The following is a 25,753-nucleotide window of genomic DNA, read 5'->3' as shown; positions in this document are numbered from 1 at the left end:
TTTCAACTTGATCACAATCTTTTCCAACTTTATCAAATCAAAAGATATCAAATTGACCGATAAATTAAAAACAAAACAAAAAATGCCATTCCATTGATGATAAAGTCAAACAAAAATAAAAAATATTAAGCATTCAATAACTTTTTTATGGAATTCAGTTGAATTGAAGATATTCAGTTTAAATTTAATTTAATTAAGCTTATAAAAAAAATAATTACTAACTTTATTAATCTGGCTTTAGGAGTGATGGTTATAGAGGCTGATGTAATTTCTTAAATCAGTCCAACCTATTAAAATCTTAAAAATCTTAAAGGGAAGATTCATTGGAATGAATGTCCTAAATGCTAAAAAACATCCCAAAGAAATTTGGTGACACGATTTAAAATATATTATTTCACTATTTAATATTTAATGAATGAAATTCAGCAAAGAAAAATATTATTTAAATGGTGGTGGATGGATATTAGTATACTCCACAATTACCTGTCACAAGCAAAAACTTTTGCATGTTTAAAGGCCAAGTAGGTGTATCAAATTTCTGTCATTTTTTAAAACAGAAATAGAAGGAATAAATCAGTAAAAAATTCAAATGTTTTTCATTAATTAAAATCAATTTGTACAGTAACTTTTTTATAAAAAAAATCCTTTTTAGCTTTTAAGTTGGATTTAATGTGTGTTTAAAAGTGTACCTAAAATAACTTATAATTAAGCATTCGGTTAAATTGTTTTTTAGATCTTCACGATTAGTCAAAAATACTTTTTGTTTCCAACAATTTTGTACAGCATTTTGTTCCATCGTCTTAAACACAATGTCTTAGACCTCATTTTTGAAATGTAGTGGATTTCACGTGCGGACTAAATTATCACATTTAAGAAAACGGCAGAATCAAAACTATCTTTTAAAATTGACAAGGGGGTTTCTTCCTGCACCCCCAATATTTCTTCTGCACCTCCAAATATTCATGCTCTTCCATTTATGTCCTTGGAAAATTAAATAAATAAAAAAAGTTTAATTAGGTAGACGCAATTATGAATGGCAAAGTTAGTTGGCTGCCTGAATTAATTACCGGCCAGTCTTTTATATACCCTGCACCCCTCTTCAGTTTCACTTTCAGTTTCACTTACATTTACTTTCACTGCAAAAAATTTCGTGGTCACTGCAAAAAATTTCGTGGTTGAGGTGTGAAATTCCATCTGCTTCATTTCTTCTCAGAAAAAGAGGTACACCTGTTTAGAATAGAAGTTTATATTTGATAAGTTTATGTGTGAGATAAATGTTGGTGCATTTTTAATATTTCATGAAGTCATTTTTATTTACGGAAGTGTCATGTAGAACTTAAGTTATTTTTTCCATATACGGAAGTCGACTTTCGGAAGTGTATATGTAAAACGGAAGTCGACTTCCGGAGGCAAGTAAAATTTAATAATTTTTTTCCTTCTACGGAAGTCGACTTCCGAAAGTGTATGAATAAATCGGAAGTGGACTTCCGGTGAAGTAAATGTTTATAGTGTTACGGAAGTGGACTTCTGGTTTTAAAGTGAATATTTCGCCCGGAAGTCAAGTTGTTTTTCTTTTTTTCCACTTCCGATGCTTTCTCTATTCTACCATGCTTTTTTTCATTTTTCCACTCCACTTCCGTAGATGGCTAACCTTTGTTTTTTCTTTGTTTTTTCTTTTTCAGTTTTCCACTCGACTTCCGTAGATGGCTAACCTTTGTTTTTTCTTTGTTTTTTGCTTTTCAGTTTTCCACTTCGCTATACTAAGTTGTCTTTTTTCTTTTTTCTTTCACTTTTCTACTTCCATGCTTTTAGACTTAGTAATATTTTAATTTATTTTATTTTGTAATTTATAATTTTGTTACGGTTTGAATAATAACTTATTTTTTATTTATTATTTATTTATATTATTTATTTAACTTTTATTTACATGAATATTTATTTTTTGTTTATATTTTTGTATGTTTTAATTATTATTTGTTTAAGTTTACTATTTATTTATTTATTGTGTGTTTGTTTTATATTTTTGAATGAATATTTTTAATTTTTATTGATTGAATTTAATTTTTTTTTATTTTTTTATGGTTGAGTGTTTATGTATAATTATTCAAAATTATAATTATTTCAAATTATAATTATTTAAATTTATATTTACTCAATAATAAAATTAATTAAAATTAAAATTTATCAAAATCATAAACCAATTAAAATTTTAATTAATCTAAATTATAATTATTTAAAATTATAATTATTTAAATTTATATTTGCTCAATAATAAAATTAATTAAAATTAAAATTATTCAAAATCGTTAATAACTAAAATTTTAATTATTCTAAATTATAATTATTTAAAATTATATTTACTCAATAATAAAATTAATTCAAATTTAAATTATTCAAAATCATAAATAACTATAATTTTAATTATTTTAAATTCTAATTATTTTAAATTATAATTTTTTAAAATTGTATTTACTCAATAATAAAATTAAATAAAATTAAAATTATTCAAAATCGTATATAACTAAAATTTTAATTATTCTAAATTTTACTTTTTTAAAATTATAATTAATTAAATTTAATAATAATTAAAATTAATTAATATCAAAATTATTTACATTAAAATTAAAATTAAGTAAAAAAAATTGCGGAACACGTCATTACGTTATTACGAAAGTGGAACTCGCCTTACGGAAGTGGAACTCGCCTACAAAAGTCGAACTCGTCTACGGAAGTCGAACGTCGAACTCGCCTACGGAAGTCGAACGTCGAACTCGCCTACGGAAGTTGCACTGGCCTACGGAAGTGGAACTGCTCTTACGGAAATCAATATTTACTAACTACGGAAGTCAACTTCCGATATTGATGTCGACTTCCGTAAGTGCCATTTTTTTTTCTTCCCAACCTGGTTCCACGACTTCCAGCTTTTTGTGTTTTTACAGATCTATATTCAAATAAAAAATAATAATTACGTACAACAAAGCAAAGATGGCAGAAACAATCAATAAATTATAAAATTAAAATATACAACGGGATAGTTTTAGCTTTACTTACCTGTTGGAGAGGAGAGGAATGGGGAAGGGAAGAGGAAGAGCGGACAAAAAAAATTAGAAGGAGTGGGCCAGAGAGTGAAGCACGTTAGAGTGGTGAGTGTGGGCAGATGAGAGATTGGGGGTGTGCGGCGGCTAGGGTTCAGTGAAACAAGTGAAGCATTAAATAGGAGAGAAAAATAGAAATTAATTGATTTAAAATTTAAAAATACTAAAAGGGTAGTTTTGGAATTTATGAAAAGTTTGGAGGTGCAGAAGAAATATTGGGGGTGCAGGAAGAAAACCCCAATTGACAAAACTTAAGACACAAAAACTATATTTTATCCTTTAGCTTGTATTTGAATAAGACAATTGAATTGAATATTGTTTTAAAATTTTCAAAAGAATGTGTATAAATTAACTTTCAAATGGCGTAAGTACCTTACCCTCAATTCAGAATGAATAAATAAATAAATAAAATGTTATAATATTTCTACAAATATTTCATTTAATACTTAAACGTTATTTTTGTAGTAAATATAATTAAAGTCAGTGATCAAATGTTGTTCACTTTAAAGTTTTAAGTTTTTCTACCGAATTACTTTTAAAAGATATGTCGGAGTTAGAGGAAAAATATATATTTTTGGTTAAAATATATTTTTTGTCTCAATTTTATTAAATAAATCTTAATTTTAATTTTGTGTTTAAATAGGTTTCGATTTTTTTTTAAAATACATTGGTCCCAACAATCGCCTAATGAGAATAAGAAATGAAGGAAACGAAAAGAAGGAATTGATAGAACACTACATATTTTAATTTTTATCCTTCTGTATGGTTGTAATTGACTGTTTCTTCACTCGTACGCCATTATCTAAAAACCGTATACACCAAACTGTGGCGACCAAGTAAAGAGATTCAAAACAATGCTTTCTCTGTAATCCAATTCATTTCAGCCCTCACACTATCCATTTTTCTGTTGGCACATTGCTGAGTAGTACAACATAAGCACACACTGTTTTTTCTCAAAACTCTGCTTAAAACCACCCATTGCTACCATATAAAGGTCACTCTTTCTTTGCATTATGAGATAAATATTCTCAGCCATTCTCTTAAACCACTCTCAATCTCTCACATTTTCATTGCTCACTCGTTCACTGCAAATACCACACCATGCCGTTACTGGGGGTGCAACTTACTATTCAAGATAATCATGTACTTAAAACTTAGCCCTTTTGTTTTTCCTTATAAATTTTCGTAGCAGTCTTAAGGGTAACGAAAATTCATGTGCAGGTGGTGATGGAAAATGGCATACTAACACTCACTTTATCAAATCCTGGAGGAATCGTGACTGGAATACAGTACAATAACATCGACAACTTGCTTGAAGTTTTGAATGACGAATCTAACAGAGGGTATGTATATGTATTATTTAGAAAAAGTTATTGTGTTCAATGTTGCAGATTAAGGAACTTCGTTTGGTGTTCCTAGTAACATGTCTTCGACTTCATGCAGGTATTGGGACCTTGTTTGGAGCTCACCGACAAGTACAGGAACCAGTGGTACATTTGATGTGTATGTGTTTCTTTGTTTTACTTGTACGACAAATTATGGCTTAACGTTTCCTTCATTTCTTCTTTCCACGATAATCTGTTCAACAAGTTAAAGTCACACATTGTGATGATACGTGACTGCAGCATCAAAGGAACAAAGTTCCAAGTTATGGTTGAAAATGAGGACCAAGTTGAGGTATCCTTCACCAGGACGTGGGACGTCTCTCTAGAGGGCAAGTTGGTACCTTTAAACATTGACAAAAGGTAATTAGTTAACAATCATTGTTCATTTTGCATTGTTAATACATAATGTAAAGTTAATTAATGGATTAATGTGTGATTGTAGGTTCATAATGCTTCGTGGTTGTTCGGGCTTCTACTCCTATGCAATTTATGAGCACTTACAGGAGTGGCCTGCTTTCAATCTTGACGAAACAAGACTTGCTTTCAAGCTCAGAAAAGACAAGTAGAGGCTTAAATTTTTTATTAATCCTTCCAGTTATTATAATAATATCATTGTTGTTCCTCAATCTCAAAGAATATATATGGGTGTTGTGCAGGTTCCATTACATGGCCATGGCTGATAATAGACAAAGAAACATGCCTCTTCCAGATGACAGATTAGCACCTAAGGGGAAAGCCCTTGCCTACCCAGAAGCTGTTCTACTTGTTAATCCCATCGAACCAGAGCTTAAGGGAGAGGTAACCAAATTTAGGTTGGGATACTGATCCACCATTAAGTAGTTCACCATTTTCAATTAATTGATGAACTCATTTTTCATGAGCATCATCAAATGAAAAGTGAAATGGAATAAAAAATGGTTGGTATGTGTATATAGGTGGATGACAAGTACCAATATTCATGCGACAACAAAGACAACAAAGTTCATGGATGGATCTGCATGGATCCTGCAGTGGGGTTCTGGCTTATTACGCCCACCGATGAGTTTCGATCTGGTGGGCCCCTCAAACAAAACTTAACTTCTCATGTTGGCCCCACCACGCTTGCCGTAAGTGCTCCCAACATATTCTGCAATGTTTCATGATTCCATGTCTCAAACATTCATTATCTTTGCTAAAAAATAACGTAATCAGGTGTTTCTGAGTGCACATTATTCTGGAGAGGATTTGGTGCCTAAGTTTAATGCTGGTGAGGCATGGAAGAAAGTTTTTGGTCCTGTTTTCATTTATTTGAATTCTTCCTATGATGGAGGTGACCCCCTTATGCTATGGGACGATGCTAAACAACAGGTTTAATATTTGTTTCTGTATCTAATATTAAATTATATATATAGCTTGATTTTATGGCATAGTTAGTGACACCACCACATGATTATGCAAACTTACAGATGTTGGTGGAAGTTCAAAGCTGGCCCTACAGTTTCCCTGAATCGGAGGATTTTGCGAAGTGGGACGAACGTGGTAATGTTAGTGGCAGGCTTTTGGTTAGAGAGAGGTGTGTTCTGATAAAATTTATTTGAGATTAGTTACAGTATCTGGTAATTTTTACCACCTAAACCTTGATACAGTGAAAGTGCAAAAAGCAATAAGATTTTCTTGTGTTGCAGGCCATTGAAAGCACATGTAATAACTTGTGTTAATCTAATTAACTCCATTTTGCTATATATATAGGTGTATAAACGATGACTATATCTCAGCAAAAGGTGCTTATGTTGGCTTGGCTCCTCCAGGCGATGTGGGATCATGGCAACGAGAATGCAAGGTGACTTGAAATGGAGGAAGAATATGTTCACTGCATGTTCTTATTAGTATGCTTATTTAAGTTTTGTCTCTTATGAACTTTTAAGTCTATAGAAAGATCATTAGCTAACAGATACATTACATTTTAATTGTTATCAGAATTACCAGTTTTGGGCTAAAGCAGACGATGATGGCTACTTCACCATCACCAATGTACTTGCAGGAGATTACAATGTTTACGCCTGGGTGCCTGGTTTTATTGGTGACTATAAATATGACGTAGTTATGAACATAACAGAAGGTATAAGAAAGAAGCTTTTTTGTTTTTTCTTTTTAAACTACTGAGTTTTTGTATTGACTATTTACTTGAAAATAGGCTGTGACATCGACCTTGGTGAGCTTGTGTATGAACCTCCTAGAGATGGTCCAACAGTGTGGGAAATTGGCATTCCCGATCGAACAGCTGCTGAGTTCTATGTTCCCGACCCAAATCCCAAATATATCAACAAACTCTATGTTAATCATCCAGACAAGTAAGTCAGCTATTAGGATCCAATTTGTGACCTTGACTCTGATATCAACTATTAGGATCGAGCGCTTATAACTAAACCAAAAGTTATAACCATTGGTTAGGGTGCAACTCTTTTTACTTAAGAGCGTAATAGCTCAAACACCACATTCAATTATGACTCGGCGCATTTGAGTTCTATCAGGGAACAATTGATGTCACCTACGACAATATTGATTAGAAATAAGATAATATGAGTTTATAGTATATAAGTGGTGCAAACTTAAAGTCCACTTTTTAACTTGATATCAGAGTTATGAGTTACTGTGAATCTAGTTCCACACTCAAGTTGTATATACCTCGGCATAAGAAGATGTGTTGAAGATTATAAGAGGACAAGGTTTCTCTCATTATTAAATATGGACATATTTCCAATGAAAAAGACCTTTCTTATCGATGTATTTTCATTGAGTTTATTTTCAAAAGCCAAAATCGACTCCATTAAAACTGATTAATTTCAGTTCCCATGTAAAAGCTTGTAAATTAATGAAGAATATTTCTGTATAACTCTTACAATGGATCTTAATTGGCAGGTTTAGACAATATGGATTGTGGGAGAGATACGCAGAACTCTACCCTGACAAAGACCTGATCTACACAATTGGTGTGAGTGACTACACCAAAGATTGGTTCTTTGCTCAAGTTACCAGGTACAAAAAAAATGGTTTCTTCTTAACAAAGTATTGTTAACATCTTGCAGTGTATAACTGCATTGTTGGCTTTTACATTTTGCCTTTTTTTCAGGAAGAAAGATGACAACACATTCCAAGGAACCACATGGCAGATCAAGTTTCAGCTCGATAAGGTGAACACAACCAGTAGCTATAAACTTCGGGTGGCTTTGGCATCAGCAACACTATCTGAACTTCAGGCAAATTCTTAACTTCATTAGTCTAATTAACTTTTTATAATCGTAACCTTTACTAATTAATGTTTACTACAATTTTAGGTTCGAGTTAATAATCCAAAGAGTCCTCGTCCTCTATTTTCAAGTGGGTTGATAGGAAGGGATAACTCGATCGCAAGGCATGGAATTCATGGACTTTATTGGCTTTACAGTGTAGACATTGCAGGAACTCAATTTGTTGAAGGAGATAATACCATCTTTTTAACACAGAGCAGAGGAAATAGTCCATTTCAGGCAATTATGTATGATTATATTCGTCTGGAAGCTCCACCATCATCTAATATCAATAACACAAAGTGATCAATTTTCTGTTTCTGAAGAATAAATACTGGGAATAAAGAATGGAGCTTCTGAAATAAGGAAAAACTCAGTTTCTTTTTAGCTTGTACTTGTTTGTAGTTGCATTAAGAATTTGTTACCTGACCTCATTAGGAATTCCTAAGGGAATCTACCAAGTTTTATTATCTATCAAATTCATAACGTTTGTCTTCAAAAATTGTTGAACATCAATGTCATCATTGTGTTAATAAACCATAAATCTATCCAAAATTTAGTATCCTTTTATGACCATTTGACAAATGATGTTTTTCAGTATTTTATTAAAATATATTTAATTCTAGATTAATTAAAGATTACATGAATATGGACTTAAATAAGCCATAATCACTTACCAACCAGTGGTTTATTGGTATTACTATACGACTAGTAAATTTATTGATAGAAAAAATTGTCAAAATTTAATAATTAAAATATCATTATCTTTTAACTAAATCACTTGACTTATCCACCAGTTAATTGGGCTAAATTAAAAAATACTTTACTAATTATAAATTTATTGATTTTCAGTCAAATCTTAGTGTTAACCCATATAAATCGATCGGTTTGCCTGACTTTCAAAAAACTAAATAAAATGGAAAATTATAAATATTGTAATTATAACATTGTAACAATTAATTAAAGAGATTTCTTTATAACTTCTTTTTGTACAATTGTTTTATAAATTTAATATAAATGTCAATATTTCTTTTATTTTTACAAAAATTGTAGTATTTTATCTTTAGTCATATTTATTAATTTTTGTCATCATGAAAATATAGCTCTTTATTGATGTAACATCCCAATTTCAGCAGCTTAAAACTAAAAAAAAAATAGGGAGTTTCATCATAGTTCCAAAACAGATAATCCAGTGTACCCAATATATTAATACAATCTTACAAAAGGTATGACTATAAAAATATATCACTTATACACTTAAACTAAACTAATAAACTCTGTACTATTGACCACTGCTAAAGCTCCCACTGAAAACCTCCTCTTCAACATTAACACGATGGCTCTTCATCCTCCAGAAGTGCCTTTGACACTACAACCACATCTGCTCCCACCGAATAGGTGATCATCGCAAAAGGAAACATACAACACAAGACAGGAACACAAAAAGCAAGGGTAAGCTAATCTGATTAAGGAATCATGCAGTTCAATTATAAACAGAAACCACACAATCTTTTTTATTATCACCAGAATCATATAGACCACCACAACACATTTACATGACTCTAGACTCAATATCCGGATTATGTAAGCGACATCGGATCTCTTGCTGGCTTGCACCTGCGATGGTTCCCAAACTCTGCAGAGTTTGGACACAAGGGGTTATCACCCAACCACTCCCAAGGTAAGTCCCATCACCTCTATGGCGGATCGGGTCCATAGACCAGGACCTCCTGCTACTCCCCCTGACGTAATCCATCATACTCTACATGAGTCTTAATGGTTACTAGGAGCGTCAGAATACCAACCAAAACTGAGTCCTTATGTCCTTACATACACTAAAACATTCCTCTTAGAATTTCCCTTGAAATCCTAGTTTAACCACTTCTTCTCATATTCCAACTTCATGCAATTTCACCGCACATATTACCAGTCATAACAATTCATGCATATCATAACTAAGTTCATATTTTAACATTCAAACATAGCTTCATCCATTAGAAACATAAATAACACTCAGTTGCAGAGGTTCTCGCCCAAGCTAGAAGGTCTCGCCCAGGCGAAAAGAGCTCTCTCGCTTAGGCGAGTCATTCTCGCTTAAGCGAGGCTCGAAACAGAGAACAACCCAAACTCTGGGCGAATTCTCGCTCAGGCTAAGTTGTCTCGCTTAGACGAGAGTGACTCTCGCTCAAGCGAGACTGGCTCGCCTAGGCGAGATCTCGCGCAAAAACAGGGGATGAGTTTCTGGTGTTTTCGCTCAGGCGAGAGCTGCTCGCTTAGGCGAAAATACCAGATTCCCAATCTGTTCTCACATGCAACAGTAAAGAAATCTAGCACAATCCAAGCATACACTCAATTACACAGTTCAAGCACTCATACAACAATCAATAATGCAATTCAAAGTCATCAGAATGATTTCTATACGAAATTAAAGTAAAACAGTTAGCTTCCCTTACCTGTTATCCTGTTTAGACAACTTTATAAACGTCAACGCCTTAAAAACCTCAACACCTCTAAACATAGAAACATCACATGAACGATCAGGACATACCGTTATGATCACTGATCAACAGAGACTCATACTGATGATTAAAATGTCGCATGCAAGCGGAAGAGGGCCTGCATGCAACAGAAAACAGAAAAAGACTAAAATAAAGAGCGAAAACTCAACTTACGCGAACGGAGAAACTGATCGGTCCAATTTGAAGAGCTCGCCGAGAGGATCAATCCTACGGTCTCGGTTCTTCAATCAGACGACCAGAGAGACAGAACCTCTAGAGAGAAGTCAGAGAACTCTAGAAAAGTGGTTTCTAGAGAGATGGTGGTGTGTTTTAAAATAATGAAACTCGTTTATAACAATTCTATTTATACTAAAGCCTTTTAATATTAAAATATTTGAGTCTCACTATTTTTAAACCACTATCACTTTTAAAACGCCATTTTTTAGGGTCTTACAATTGATACTCTTAAATGTTAATTTTATACCTCTCAAAAAATTTATTCACACAATTATTAATCAACCACAAATTGAACCAATTGAATTGAATAAATCAAACCATCATAAAAATAATAATTAATGAAACCATGAACTCATTAAAAAGTACCTACAAACAATGAACTCATACAAAATAATTAAAAAAATCATTAAATATTAAAAAAACTACTAATAAAATCAGAGCTCAATGAGAAGTGAAACTTAATGGCCGGCATTTTTAGTTTATCACTCTATTTTTTAAGTCGTTTTTTTTTAATTTATTAAATTAAAACAAAAAAGTGTTTAAAGTTTTTATTACATGATTTAAAAATACAAGCATGTAATAATATAATTTGAATTGAGTACTTATAAATCAGGTTTCAGTCAGTAATTATAATTAATGGAATAATTTAGAATATTAAAGTAATACTTTTATCAACATAATTTAAATTAAAATATATATTAAAAATTATAAAAGCAATAAACTTCAAAAAAAGAAAATAAAAACAGATAACTATTCATTCTACAGCCCCTAAATCCAATCATCACCCAAATAAACACCTAACTATTCATCAATATAATAATTACATCCTAATTGGTGACCAACAAGAACTTGAATCATGATCATGTTTATGTGGTATTACTACGTTACAAAATTAGATGATAAAAAATGAGGGATCTCAATTTCACTCTTTTCCAATTTTAGCATATTCTGTCTAATCTGCCGAACTATAGAGTACAAGAAGTTGGGGTGTGGAATTATTTTTTAATTAAAAATTAAAATAAAAAATAATTTAAAATATTATTTTTCTATTATATTATTAGTGATGCAAATTTGTCATAATCTTATAACTTTAATTATTAACCCTTAATTATAAATTAAGTTTTAATTATTAAATATAATTGAATAAGTTAACATCTAAACTAATAATTCTTTTAATTTATTCAAAGACGATAATTAATCAATTAAAAAAATATTTTTATGAATAAATTATTTTTAATATATATATATATATATATATTTATTTATTTATTTATTTCTTTTGTATATATAAGTAAATTAAAGATATATTTGTATTAATTGATTATATAGTAATAATCCTGATTAAATATATTTCCAACTCGTTTTGCATGACAGGCCAACCAGTTTTGTTTCGTTTTTGGTAGATCAACAAGAGTTCGATTAAAACGAGTTGAATGGACTCATTTTGTGATTTTTAATAAAAAATGACTATTTATTATTTAATTAAGTTTTACTTCTCTTTTTTTTTCATTCAATACATAAAAGGTTTTGTAATTTACAAGTCTATGTTATTTAATTTTTTATTTAAAGATTTATTATTCAATACTTAAATGTCATGTTTCTATGTGCTTTCATGTAATCATTTAGGGTGTGTTCTTATGTGAGTGGTGATTTAAGAGAGAAAAAGAGCATTAATTTGGATTGATTAGAAGATGAGTTTTATGTTGTTCTTTTTTAGAGATTTGGGATTGATAATGAAATAGATTTGAGAATAACTTTTGTGAAATTAAATTGAATAGATGAAAATGTAAAATGACATAATTATCCTTGATATTAAAAAAAGTATACTAAAATGATATTTTGATAAGTTGTAGTTAGTTTTTGATATATTATTATCATAAATAAAAATATTAATAATATTTATTAATTGAAAAAAAAGTAATATTAAAATATATTTGATTTACAAAATTTAATATTTTAATTTACAAAAACACCACAAATGAAAATGGAACATGTTACATGAAAATGGAATCAGTTAAAACGAAACCATGCTTGTGTTTCAAAAAGTTGGAATCAGATCCAACAAAAAGACAATAGGTTCCCTTCAATTATGGCAAAAACAAATCTGGTTCCATTGAATACCCACAAAAACATATCCGTTTCTAAAGAAGAGATATGCACAGATCAACTCCGTAAACGCTCTATCGCACTGTCACGCTGCTATCGTCGACACCATCCCTCTTCTCAACAACAAAGAGGGGTGGAAAGGTAGCAAGCCCCGGTGAATATTCAAAGAAAGAGGAAGAAAGGAAAATGGAATGAGAGTGGTATGGAGAAGCTCACCTACTAGAACTTAAATGCACATTGCTGGTTTGTTTATTTTGAATAAAATAACAAAAATATAAGCGTAAAATTATTCCAATCACTCTTTAATCTCATCATGCTATGCTAGTTGGATGTGAAGATCCCTCAAATCAGCGTCCTCCTTCGCTTTCAAATCTACGAAAAATTCTTCAAAATCATCGCTTCTCATAGTGTGGTTCCATTTCATTTCTAGTTTTATTCTGCAGCATGTCTTTTCCAAAGGAAAATATTTTACTATACCTTGGACATGGACATGTGTAAATAAGTCTATTAACAAGGGTCAGCAATTGAAGTTATAATTATGATGTAAGTAGATTCGTTAACACGTCATATTATATAACCTTAATGGATTTGGATTGTTTACCAATATTACTTCGTTGTATAGAACCTAATCATACACTACAAATTTCCAACTACCCACCATCATTCTCCATCTTTTTCCATTACTCAAATCATTATTTGTCCGAAAAATACTCTAGAGCCACCATAATTAGTGCACCACCGTCTAATTAGCACCAAAGAACAAAATAAATTACCATTCTTTTTTTATTGCTTTGCTGAATATAAAAGCACCACCTTCTCCTTATAACTTTGACTTATCGGAAAATTTACTTCAAAATATCCTAATCACTAATCAATGTTAGAAATTCAAAAATGAGTTAGAAATCCGTCTTATATGATAAAAATAAATAAGATGACATAATTTTATTATTTTTAAGATTTCGAATCTAAAGAAATATTAAATGAATGAAATTAATTTATGAATGTAATTTAATGAAATAAAGCGAGTTTGAGTTCCTGTAAAATGAGGCATGGTGGCTTTGAAAAAATTTGACGAGTTACGAAAAAAATTCGAGTTTCTATTAATCATGGATTAAGAACGGGAATTAAAATTGATTTTTTATATTAATTTATTCACACTTCATTAATACTAAATCTTTCAACATTTTTCTTCGGAAAAAGCTCACATAAAGTGTACACAAAATTCTTTAGTTTGTTAAAAGGGGTAATAAATATTGTCTGTGGCGTGAGTTTGGTTAGCAAATCCTTTTCATTTTTTAGGACTAACAGAAAAAGGAAGTGGTTGAAGAAACAAAGTCGAACAAGATTGTTGGAAGCATTTTTTCACATGACTTTAGTTTCTATTTTTATGTTACGTAACTGACAGGTTTATGAGCGACTTCATTACCCAAAAGTTGTTAATTTATTCTGCTTTTTAACTGTCACATGTTTCTCTTGTCGACCAACAACTACATTCCTAAATCAACATTAGTAGTTAAAATGCAAATTACCTACTCATTGTTTATACTTTATAGGTTTGGGGAAGAATGATGTTATGCATTTTATTACAAAACTTTCATATGATTTTTTCTTTTACAAAGTACACCATATTCCTTTTCATTGCCAATGATTAGTTTCATACTTTGTATTCTAATGATTCAATTAAATTGTCAATGGAAATGCATTAATGATAAAGTTGTGTATTAAAATAGAATGTAATCAAATTGTGTCCATTTTACATTTATATAATGAATATAATATTATAGGTTTGTCTATTTGAAAAGTATGACGTGTAAGTAACACCTTCTCCAATACATTCTTGTAAGTTAATTAAAAGAAAAATAATATCTTCACATGAAAGCAAATACATTCACATTACAACCCAACATAATAATATATATTAATGTTTTAGGTTGAAAAAATAAAATAAATATCATTAAAATATTATTATTTTGAGTTATATGAATTTTATTTGGTGGTTTTCAAAATATTATCATCCTAATAAAAATATAAAAATAGTGTGCAATCTAAATATTTATTTATTGAAAAATGATTTAATTACTCTTTTGGTTCCTGTTTTTGTCTCAAAGTTTTTTTAAGTTTTAATTTGGTACTGATTTTTAAAAATTTGATGCAATTTTTTCCTTTTAGTTAAATTTTTTTAAAACGAATCAATTATTTTTATATCAAAATTGTTATTATGATTATGTTAATTACATCAATAAAACAAATCATCCATATTAACAAATTTAATTTTGATAAAAAATCTTTAATTCGTTTTCAAAAATTTAACGAAAATAACCAAATTGCATAATTTTTTAAAAATTAGGATCAAATTAAAACTTAAAAAAACTAAAAAACTAATTTGACACTTTTGAAAAAAAAAGTAATTAAATATAAAAAAAATCTGATCTTATATTTTTTCTTGAATAGCCTTGCTATATACTATATTACGTAAAAATTCATTTAAATCACAAATTAAAATACATTAATGATTATATATATATATATATATATATATATATATATAATGAAATTACTTTCATTTAAAATATTTTTTTTAAATTATGACGAGTCACACATCCAACTCTACGTACAGAACTTTGATTTATGGTTCATAATTTTTGTTATTGATAAAAAACATTATTTTAATTGACAAATTACTTATATTATTCAATATTTTGTAGGAGTCCACTTAAATGACCAATTAAGATGCATTAAGTGATAATGTTTTTAATGTGTGGTTTTATAAAACAATTGGTGTCAGTAAACAAACATTTAACATTCTCATTATATCCGTGGAGTAACATGTTTGTTTTCTTTGAGGAAATGTTACTAGGACATTCTTTAATATTCTTTGTAATACACACTCTTACACAATTAATGATTGTAAATTACACAATTAATGATTGTAACTTACACAATTAATGATTGCAAATAATAAATGATACTTGCACAATATTATAATTTTTAATCAAGAAACTTTAACTTGTATTTCTAAATTCTTATGTTGACTTTTTTATTAATTAATAACTATTTGTACCTGACATAACTTCTGATATTTTATTAATTAACAGTATTAAAATTTTATAACATCAATTTATTAAAATTAAACTGATAATAGAATAAAGTTTGACAAGATCGATACACTTTTAAATGTTCTGATTACATGACTGATTATATAACTAATCTTTTCCCCGAACATGGTGAGAACTAAGTTTCATACTCTAACAGAAGGATTTCCCTCTTATAGATTTTCTCTTAAGCCTTTTTATGCAGATATAAAAGAGTTATGCAGATCCCATTCATCAAAAGAATCTGAAAACTAAGTTTGTCATCAAACAAAAAAGCCCAAAGAGCTCAAAGCTTAAGAAAAAGACGATGAACTTCACTAAACACTTTCTGTTCTTGATGCTGCAATTCCTCGTGGTTCTGGGAGGTGATACCAAACCAGGTTTCTCAGCTTCATCTCACCCTTTTTACTAATTCTGCCACAACTATGTTTTTATCGCGTCCAACAAATTTAATGCAGAAGAGTAAAAAAGTGCACCAGGATTTGTATTAATGAAAATAATAGAAATTTGCTAAGATATCTGAAAATTTTCAAGGGACTAATTCACTGTGTGTCATCATCCCCAGGAGTACGATTGGATATTCAAGATAAACATGTAATCCACTTCTGCAATGGATTCTTCTCTGCCTAGCTATATACATTTTATTTATTATTTAACTGTGGCTTGTTGCAGAGGCTTTAGCCATTGGTTTTGTCTGTAACTCTGTTTGTTCTGACCAGGTGGTAATGGATAATGGCATAGTCCAGGTCAACTTATCAAATCCTGAAGGAATTGTCACGGGAATTCGATATAATGGCATCGACAATTTGCTGGAAGTTCTCAACGAAGAATACGACAGAGGGTACACCAATTTAATTTCAAAATGTTATTTAGAAAATAAATTAATAACTGCAGAAAGATCTCTTCTAGGACAATTCACAAACACTGAGCACGCAAAGAATAATCTCCAATGAGAATCAGCTAGCTATTGTGTTGATTGTCAGCATCTCGAATCTGAAATCATAACCCTGATTTTACTTTTTATATTTGTCTTGTTCATTTGATGTATGCGTGTAGGTACTGGGACATTGTTTGGGACGAAGGTGGAGAAAATAGAACAGAAAAAGGAGCAAAGGGAAAGGGTAGATTTGACAGGTTTGGTTCGTGGACCTTGTATTTTTTTTTTTCTTGAAAGAAAAGAAAGACAGAATTGGGAAAAGAAAATATTTATGAAAGAGGAAAAAATATTTTATAAAAACATTTTAAAAATAATATAAGTATTAATAATTGAATATATACAGAATGGAAGCAACAAATTTAACGGTGATAGTGGAAAACGAAGAACAGGTAGAGCTATCTTTCACCAGAACATGGAATGCGTCTTTTCAGGGGAAGCTTCCGCCACTCAACATTGACAAAAGGTTCTTCTACTTTCAACCTACACTCTCTCTGCTTCTGGGGTTCCGTTTCGGAAGCAACATTAAGTTAATTAATTACATGACTGTGATATGATAAAGAGGAAGTTGATTATGTGCAGGTTTATATTGCTTCGTGGTTTCTCTGGGTTCTACACCTATGCCATTTACGAGCATTTGAAGGAATGGCCAGCTTTCGATATCGACAATACTAGGATCGCATTCAAACCTAGGAAAGACAAGTGGGTAACAATTGCTTTTGTTTGCCGTTCCTCAGAAATGAATAAAAAGGGAAGCACATGTTTTGTTTTGTTTATCTCGTAGGTTGTTCTTTTATTGGACAGGTTCCATTACATGTCTATAGCGGACAACAGGCAAAGATTTATGCCTCTGCCCGATGACCGGATTCCCCCAAGAGGTCAAGTTCTTGCCTACCCTGAGGCTGTGCGTCTCGTTGACCCCGTGGAGCCCGAATTCAAAGGCGAGGTATGCTTTTGGTTCATCTATTACCAAACTTTTACAAAATAGTCAACATTAGGTCACTTAGGTATCTAATCTCCTTTTCAGTTACTTGCCAAAAACATTTGATTTTGAATAGATTATTAGCCTCCGACACGGTAACCTCAAAGTTGGTCTGTGTTTGAGAACAGGTGGATGATAAATATGAGTATTCGTGCGAGAGTCGAAACGATCGTGTTCACGGCTGGATGAGCATTGATCCCTTGAATTCCACCGGATTCTGGCTAATTACGCCAAGCTATGAGTTCCGATCTGCTGGACCCCTCAAGCAATATCTTACTTCTCACGTTGGCCCCACCACACTCTCTGTAAGACTTTTTGCTAACATTTTTTCTTTTTATCACTGGATTGTATTTTCTTATATTGTTTTTTTGGTTCTACTCAGAACAATATTCAATTCTATTTAAAGGTGTAAAAATCCACATTTGGGAAACTACATGAATCAGGTATTTCATAGCACGCATTATTCAGGAGCGGATCTGATAATGAAATTTGGGCCTAATGAGCCGTGGAAGAAAGTCTATGGGCCCATATTCTTGTACCTTAATTCTCTATCCAACGGGGTTAGCCCAGTCAAACTCTGGGAGGACGCCAAACAACAGGTATGCCACTTGTATAATTTTATCTTAACTGATTAAACATTAAGGATAATTCGTTGTTTTCAAATATCATTGTCGTTGTTACAATATTAAATGTTTGCCACTTTTAGTTTACAAAAGAAACATAAAACTGCAGATGGTCAATGAAGTTGAGAGCTGGCCCTATACATTTCCAGCTTCAAAGGACTTTCTCTCAGCTGAGCAACGAGGTAAAGTCCAAGGTAGATTGCTTGTCCGAGACAGGTAGGTCACTTACTTAATTTTCATCTTCAGAAATCTCCAGACAGCTAAGGAAGAATGATCAAATGATGTTTAAAACAATTAAGACTTAATTTCTTATGGTCTTACCATTTGCTAAATCTAGATATTTGGGTGTATTTATTTCTTCTTCACCTTCATTTTTACGCCAAAAATGGTATATTCATTCTATATAGCTAAATCTGTATAGGAAGGTTAGTGATGCATTCATCCCAGTTAGTGGTGCTTATGTGGGACTAGCAGCCATAGGAGAAGTTGGATCTTGGCAACGAGAATGTAAGGTAGCATTTAAACTAATTCCTTGTACCGTTTAAATAAGCAACAGCAACACATTGAGCCACCAGAGGAAAAAAAATGACACTTGTAATTATTTCCTTACAGGGTTATCAATTTTGGACGATTACTGATGATAAAGGCTATTTCTCAATTATTAACATACGTCCTGGGGATTATAATCTCTACTCCTGGGTCAATGGATACATTGGAGATTATCAATTCGATCAAATCATCAACGTAACTTCAGGTTAAACAAATTTATGAAGCTTTTTTGAAGTTCCAAAATATATTTTGTTTTAAACTCATTAGGCCAATGTTTAAACAGGTTCTGAAATTAATGTGCATGAGCTTGTTTATGAGCCACCTAGAGATGGTCCTACGTTGTGGGAAATAGGTATCCCTGATCGTTCAGCTGCTGAGTTCTATGTTCCTGACCCAAATCCCATGTACATTAACAAACTCTATGTCAATCATACAGACAGGTTCTTTTCCTCTTTACCCACTTGAACATATTTTGTCATTACTATGTAACCTGTAAAAGTTATGCCCAAGTTCAATATATGTTGCTCCCTAGGTTTTTGTTTTTGCATCCAAATATTAATTATATCATTGAACTTTCATTTTAGAGAAAAAGAAAACTTTGTGTCCCCATTGCTTGCAGGTTTAGGCAATATGGTTTGTGGGAAAGATATGCTGATTTGTATCCAAATAAAGACCTAGTTTACACTGTTGGCGTTAGTGACTACAGAAAAGATTGGTTCTTTGCTCAGGTTAATAGGTGTGTTTTTTTGCTTTTCTTATTTTCATATCTATTGTTGGTAATTAAACCCAAACCCCACCTCATGAAAGCGCACATATTATCATTTGGAAAATTTTATTTTAGGAGAGTTTAGGTTCTGTACTTGTTCTTACAGCCTAGGTGTCTCAAAAGATGTCTCAAAAGATGTCTCAAAAGATGTCCTGTCTCTCTCCCCTCTGATTACTTTCCTTTACTGTTTCACAGGAAGAAAGATAATGGCACTTACCAAGGAACCACATGGCAAATTAACTTCAACCTTGATCGCGTGAATACCCATGGAAGCTACACATTACGAGTGGCTCTGGCATCTGTGCATAATGCAGAATTACAGGTATAAAATAAAACTCTGTTCAATAATTTTGATATTCATCATAAAGAAATTCTGCAACACACATACATGCAAGTGTTTTTTTTTATCTCTCATTAACAAGGTTTTCTTTCTTGAAATTTTGGGAGGGTAGATTCGGATAAACAAATTAGAAGCAGATCCACCTTTATTTTCAAGTGGAGTGATTGGAAAAGAGAATACAATAGCTAGACATGGAATTCACGGTCTCTATTGGCTATTCAGCCTTGATGTAGACGACACTCTTCTTGTGCAGGGGAACAATACCATCTTTCTAACGCAAACGATGAACACAAGTCCTTTTATAGGAATTATGTACGACTATATTCGTTTAGAATATAAACGCTGAAAATCAAATTAACCATTGTTCTCAAGAATATTCACTTCAAAAGTAATTGTTTGATCAACATACTCGTTTCAAAAGCTTTTTTCATTCTTTTTTTCCTCCTTTCGTTCTCTTTGCATTTACAAACTGTGCCATCTTAGTTCTTTATTTCCTCTTTCAAACAAATTTCATGAAATAGCAAAGAAATGGTAGATGCCAAGAGACGTCACTCTCAATCAAACTTTTTTCAGCAAATATTTTTATTGGTTAAGGATTTGATTCGTTATCAAATTTGTTCTTTGATGTCATGTACGAATAACTCGTGTAATGCACCAGCTGGAAGTGTATAGTATACAATTTTTATATTATATTTTGAATATTTATTTTACATTTTTAAAAGCATATTATTGATTACGTTTGTAAATATTTAAAAAATAATAATATATTTATATTTATATCTATATCTATATCGTCGGTGTCTTTTGGTATTTGGTGGAAGGTTTTATCTCACGCTGTGCTTATCTTCAATAAGTATTTGCAATACAGATGTATAAGCGCCAAGGACAAAACTGATACAATTCTTTAGGTATTTTTATTTTGTTTTTTAGTTAGAATTGGAATTTTAGTTGAGTGAACTTTATATCTAAATTCAATGATTCGAGCTAGAGTTACAAGGTCCTTGAACAAATATATTCTATCATAAAGTCATTCCATCAATTCTATTAGGAAGGACAAAAAATCTAAAAAGAAGAACAGTGAAATACCTAAAGACTCCGCTTTCCTAGTTATTTTAAAATTAGGGGTGGGTTACCCAATTTCGAATGATGATAAGTTCAAAAAAGAAGATCACAATAAATATATTTGTTATGAATTAATACGTATTTTGCATGATATTATGTAAATATTTATAGTAAAGCATCATTTATCCATCTTGGATTTTTGAGTAAATTATTTACACTAAATTATTTAGTCACATTAACATGTTTCTTTTACCTTGCTCACTGCCAGATTTTATGGTGTTAATGATTAGACATTCTATCGTTCATGTAATAAGAAATACCCGTTCAATTAACTACTAACTATTTTATTTTACGTTGACCTATTATATACATTTTTTGTATATTTGTTGGTGACTTCTCTTTTCTACACTCTAATCATAACTATATTGGATAATTGTCGCATAAAAAAATGATATTAATTGGTTTTGAAAAATAGTTGGAGCAACCATGTTAGATAGGACCTTCCCTTTTTTCCGCGATTCTCACTTTTGTATAGTAATCAGTTTTCCAGCAGTTTCACTTCAGGTTGTGGGGCTCCCTGCAGAAACACGTTTTTGTTTTTGTTTTTTTTTTTTTTTTCAGAAAGACAAAGTATGGATGAAAATCCGGAAAGAATATGACCGTTAAGTGAAGTGGCAGCCAGCAGTGAGTTTTTCAGTCACACTGCGAGTATCTCTTTACATTCAAATTTGACAAGAAAAGAAGATATATATACAAAGTTGTACAAGAATCACACTACACTGCCTCGATGACTTCCAAGAAGAAGGATCACAGATTCTTTTACTTCAAAGAACTAAAATTTATTATATTTTTATAGAAAGAAAATGTTTTGAAGTTTGGTGGGAATAAATAAGTGGTGCAGCGAAATGTTAGCATTATTTAAATTTTGAGGAGTGGCGAGAAACGACAGAGTGAGGTAATTTCAGAATTTAAAAAATGAGATGTGTTTGATGTTTACAGATGGAAAAAGTATATATAAAAAGAAATAGTTAAAAAGTGAGGGAATGTGTATGTGAGTGCATGGAGAGTGAGAAGAAGAAATAATTGAGGATCTCCGTATCCCATTCATGCACACTGGTGCAGGATCATGTCCCTTCCATCCACGTGCCTCCTCTTATCACTTCCGATTGTTGCACAAAGTTAAAGTAAGAGAGAAATAAAAAGAGCTAAAAAATTGGAAAGTGGGTTCATATTTTTGTGTTGTGTTGGGAGTGACAAATCCTATGCTAAGCTAGGCTAAGATACAAAGGGAGATCCATGAATGCAGTGGTTTGTCTGTATCTGAGAGAGTGAGAGAGAGAGAGAGAGTGATGAGAGAGAAAGAAAGGAACTCCGAAGTTGCTACCGTACCTATGGTTGGGTTTGGGAATGTGTTTGTTGTCGTTGATGATGTTGTTGTTGTGTGTGAGACTTGGAAATCCAACCCAACCACCTTCTGACGAGACCCTCTTCTCTCTCTCCATGTCCTTGTCTTTGTTGCTCCCACTCTCTGTCTCTGTGTCTATCTGTGTCCTCCTCGTTATTATTATTGCTATTGCTGGAGAACCTGCTGAATCCCGTGATCTCAGACACACTTCTCGAATTTATTATCCCTCTGCCACTCCAACTGTCCTCAACCCCATCATCATTGGAACGGCGCGTCCCCCTTCCTCTTCCTCCGCCGCGCGTGTTCCATTGCGCCTCGCTCATTATCATCTCCGACGTCAGATACAGCAGGTCCGAAGCTTGGACATCGCTCCATCGCTGATGGACCCCATTCATTTTCATTTTTCCCGGGCCTGGGCCCGGGCCGGGTCCCGGGGAGACAATGATCCGGTGTTCCAACCTCCGTTCCGCGCTTGTCCTATCTCCCTCTCTCTCCGTTTCTTGCGTCAACAACATCCCGTCTTTTCTGCCACGTACAAACCAACCAAACCCAACAACACCAACACCAACACCAACGCTCTCGTTCTTTTTTCTCGATGTCGCGCTATCCAACGACCTCCTGAACGACGTCGTCCACCTCCGGCTCTGCTCCTCCGTTCCGCTCTCCCCCACCGACGAATGCCTCCGCCCAATCTCCTGCTTCTCCACGTCCATATTCAACCGCGCGCGTTCCTGGTTGGAGGAATTGTTGTTGTGGCTGTTGCGCTGGGGCTGAGTTTGGCAGCGGAAAGGCTTTGCGTCCTCCACCAGAAGAATGTCCTCCGGATCCACGCGGTACCGGCACAGAGGACACGTGGAATGCGCGTCCAGCCACGTGTCCACGCACTCGACGTGGAACGCGTGCTTGCATTTCGGCAACAGCCGGAGAACCTCCGCCGCCTCGAACTTCGTCAGGCACACCGCGCAGTCCAGCCCCTCCTTTTGTCCCCGCAGCGCTCCGAATCTGAAAACGGGAAGCGATTCCACCACGGACCGGTCAATGCCGGAGTTCTTTCTCCCGGAGAACGGCGCCACCGTCCACGGAATCGAGCTCCCGCCGCTGTGGATGTTGCCGCCGTTGCAGTGTTTGATGTAAAGAAGGAGCAGCGAGGTGAGGGAGATTATGGTGGTCAAAACGCATACCACCACCGCTATGCCAGGTCTGAACGGCGGCGAGGTGTCATTTTCGTTGTCGGGCGGCGGTGGAGCAATGATTCGTTGGGGAGTGGGAGGTGGAGTTTCTCTGGTGTGTGCTGCGTTTGTAAGGAGTAGAAGGAGAGTGAGGAGGAGGAGGAAGATGGAGGGTGCAGGAGCCATGTGGGGGCGCGGGTGGTGGTTAGCTGAGGAGGGTGAAGCGCAGCATTAATTTTTAATCATGTGGAGTGGACAGGGGAAGCTATTTTGGGAGAGATTCTATGGTAAGGATTCAGGGGAAAAACATACAAAAAGACAAAGACAAATACGTATATAACTTCACATTTTATTAATTAAATACATCACCTACTCTTCTTTCCAAATATCCACTTGTACTACTACTATAGTATCTTCGTTTTTTAAATACTGAATGCCATAATATCAAACATATTTCTCCATTTTTTCTTTCTTTAAACCTCTTTCCGACTAATTCATTTCTCTTGAAACTAATTTTATTGTTTGAGAATCAAATCCAGATCTTCACACATGAATATTTGGAAAACTCTTTAACAGGGTAATTTATGATTGAATACATATGAGAGATAATTGATTGTGTGGTAGTGACATTTTGATGGAAGCAAAATAAGAAATGTGATGATGAGTTAGAGAGGGGACCACCATAGACAATAAGCAAACAAGAAGATAAAAAGGGTGGCGGTTCTTGAAAGGATCTAATGGCCCCTTTTCATACAGCATCGGGAAAGGAACCTATAATGCTGAGGCTACGAGATAGGAAGAAGCGCAACATTGTTAATCTCTGCTGAGGTCACAAAACAGGGTAACACCACTACCATCATGCTGGTATGAAGTTTATTGTCATGCTGCTTCCATTTTTGTTTTTGCTCCAATTAGCCATGTGTTGTTTACATGTGAAGTCTCATCAAGAATATCGATCTCTATAACAACATTTCTGATTGCTCAAAAGTTCATTGCAGAGTGCAGCAGACACTAGCCACGGGACCACTAACCCTCACCCATGTGCTTCTGCTCATTAATTTTATTCCTCACACTAATTAGTCTACGTAGTTTGGCCATGATATAAATTAAGGTGGAACATTATGGAACCTCGTGAAACTAATTTCATGTCTGTTTCCATTGTTTTCGCAACCTAAGTTTAGGCAAATTATTGTCCTTTTACCAGCCAACCATCTACAATTAGTGGTGTTTTTTGCATGTTAGTTTAATATAATTGCTAAACTACCAAGCTTTTCTATGCAGAAGAAAAACACAACTTGCCTGGTTGTCATTTGTCAGACCATCAATACAATAACTATGACTCCGTATTTTTATGGTGTACTTGTTAAAATGGGGATCTGGACCACAGTATTCTATAACATGGCTAAGCCTAATTGAATATGCACCTGAAGATATACACATCACAGATTAGAATGCTGCGGTGTTATTGATTATATTTTTCTCTTCTGCATCAAAAATGAATGACTAGTGCACACTCTTGGAAGAAAACACCTGCAAGATTGAGACTTGTACTTGTTTCTTGTACTCCAGAAATCATTTGCCCCGTTTTCTAGTTGACAGCAGCTACAATTGTGCCACACAAAACTTGTATTATCATTTCTGGCTCCTCTAATCTTTTCCCACCTTCAAAGTTGATGAATGAATTCATATATTTGTTTTTCTTATGCTACAAACAAAGTTTTGTATCTGATATGCTACAAACTCAAAGTTCTGCTTGTCATGTTTTCAAAAGTGTGTACGTGGACCTGCAAGGCATTTCCATGATGAATAATAGTTTTTTACAATAAGATGCTTTTGGAGTGATTGATGGATTTAGATAATAATGCATGAGAGTAGAATTTCACTCACAAGGAATCAGCATCTGTGGACTGGTGCTAGTTTGCAGGAGTATCTCTGCTGACTGTATTGGTGCCATTTTTTTCTTCTGATGATGATATAGTGAATACTGCTGCATACAAACCTTTTTGGTTGATTTAACACTGACTCAATGATTTGAAATTCTAACAGGTTCTGAACCAGACATGCACTAGTCACCTCAAAAAAATTATATATTTTCTACTGCATAAGTTCCCACACAAATTCATATATCGATTAAACTTAAATATAAAAACAAAAGATAATCATTTAGACTGCATTTTACTTGAGGGAGAAACCACTGCATAATTTGATCTGCATAGAGCTTGCAGGATAAAATTCTGTAGGTTT

General features: G+C 33.0%; 3 protein-coding genes and 1 long non-coding RNA gene across 4 annotated transcripts; 2 read left to right on the top strand and 2 right to left on the bottom strand.

Annotated features, from left to right (window-relative positions):
- Window positions 1–2,894: 2,894 nt before the first annotated feature.
- Window positions 2,895–3,174, bottom strand: LOC114162939. Its single transcript, XR_003599321.1, has 2 exons — window positions 3,052–3,174; window positions 2,895–2,941 (listed from the first exon to the last, which is right to left on the bottom strand). It is a non-coding gene; the product is annotated as an uncharacterized LOC114162939 (long non-coding RNA).
- Window positions 3,175–4,096: 922 nt separating this feature from the next.
- LOC114162938 (rhamnogalacturonate lyase B-like) lies at window positions 4,097–8,285 on the top strand. The gene is made up of 15 exons (XM_028046954.1): window positions 4,097–4,238; window positions 4,317–4,438; window positions 4,539–4,598; window positions 4,721–4,840; window positions 4,923–5,042; window positions 5,137–5,278; window positions 5,416–5,586; window positions 5,672–5,827; window positions 5,926–6,032; window positions 6,209–6,299; window positions 6,437–6,578; window positions 6,654–6,810; window positions 7,379–7,495; window positions 7,590–7,716; window positions 7,795–8,285. Exons 1-15 carry the CDS (start codon window positions 4,197–4,199, stop codon window positions 8,050–8,052), a joined length of 1,932 nt encoding a protein of 643 aa, XP_027902755.1. The 5' UTR covers window positions 4,097–4,196; the 3' UTR covers window positions 8,053–8,285.
- A 7,515-nt stretch (window positions 8,286–15,800) lies between these two features.
- Window positions 15,801–20,247, top strand: LOC114163201 (probable rhamnogalacturonate lyase B). The gene is made up of 16 exons (XM_028047361.1): window positions 15,801–16,059; window positions 16,245–16,273; window positions 16,399–16,520; window positions 16,736–16,813; window positions 16,960–17,079; window positions 17,196–17,315; window positions 17,418–17,559; window positions 17,724–17,900; window positions 18,039–18,194; window positions 18,328–18,434; window positions 18,640–18,730; window positions 18,831–18,972; window positions 19,051–19,207; window positions 19,387–19,503; window positions 19,729–19,855; window positions 19,986–20,247. Exons 1-16 carry the CDS (start codon window positions 15,987–15,989, stop codon window positions 20,217–20,219), a joined length of 1,992 nt encoding a protein of 663 aa, XP_027903162.1. The 5' UTR covers window positions 15,801–15,986; the 3' UTR covers window positions 20,220–20,247.
- Window positions 20,248–21,894: 1,647 nt separating this feature from the next.
- LOC114163202 (RING-H2 finger protein ATL43-like) lies at window positions 21,895–23,881 on the bottom strand. The gene has a single exon (XM_028047362.1). The coding sequence runs from the start codon at window positions 23,693–23,695 to the stop codon at window positions 22,325–22,327; it is 1,371 nt and encodes a 456-aa protein (XP_027903163.1). The 5' UTR covers window positions 23,696–23,881; the 3' UTR covers window positions 21,895–22,324.
- Between the last annotated feature and the right edge of the window lie 1,872 nt (window positions 23,882–25,753).

Source organism: Vigna unguiculata, chromosome 9 (genome assembly GCF_004118075.2).
Source record: "Vigna unguiculata cultivar IT97K-499-35 chromosome 9, ASM411807v1, whole genome shotgun sequence".
Lineage (NCBI taxonomy): Eukaryota > Viridiplantae > Streptophyta > Magnoliopsida > Fabales > Fabaceae > Vigna > Vigna unguiculata.
This window is presented reverse-complemented; position numbering and strand designations above follow the sequence as displayed.

Bases quoted from the DNA above. Each gene is read 5' to 3' on its own strand.
- LOC114162938 (XM_028046954.1), top strand. From the start codon at position 4,197: ATGCCGTTACTGGGGGTGCAACTTACTATTCAAGATAATCAT. The intron at 4,239-4,316 runs GTACTTAAAACT...ATTCATGTGCAG, and splicing joins TTACTATTCAAGATAATCAT to GTGGTGATGGAAAATGGCAT. The intron at 6,300-6,436 runs GTGACTTGAAAT...AATTGTTATCAG, and splicing joins CATGGCAACGAGAATGCAAG to AATTACCAGTTTTGGGCTAA.
- LOC114163201 (XM_028047361.1), top strand. From the start codon at position 15,987: ATGAACTTCACTAAACACTTTCTGTTCTTGATGCTGCAATTCCTCGTG. The intron at 19,504-19,728 runs GTGTGTTTTTTT...ACTGTTTCACAG, and splicing joins TTCTTTGCTCAGGTTAATAG to GAAGAAAGATAATGGCACTT. The intron at 19,856-19,985 runs GTATAAAATAAA...TTGGGAGGGTAG, and splicing joins TGCATAATGCAGAATTACAG to ATTCGGATAAACAAATTAGA.
- LOC114163202 (XM_028047362.1), bottom strand. From the start codon at position 23,695: ATGGCTCCTGCACCCTCCATCTTCCTCCTCCTCCTCACTCTCCTTCTA.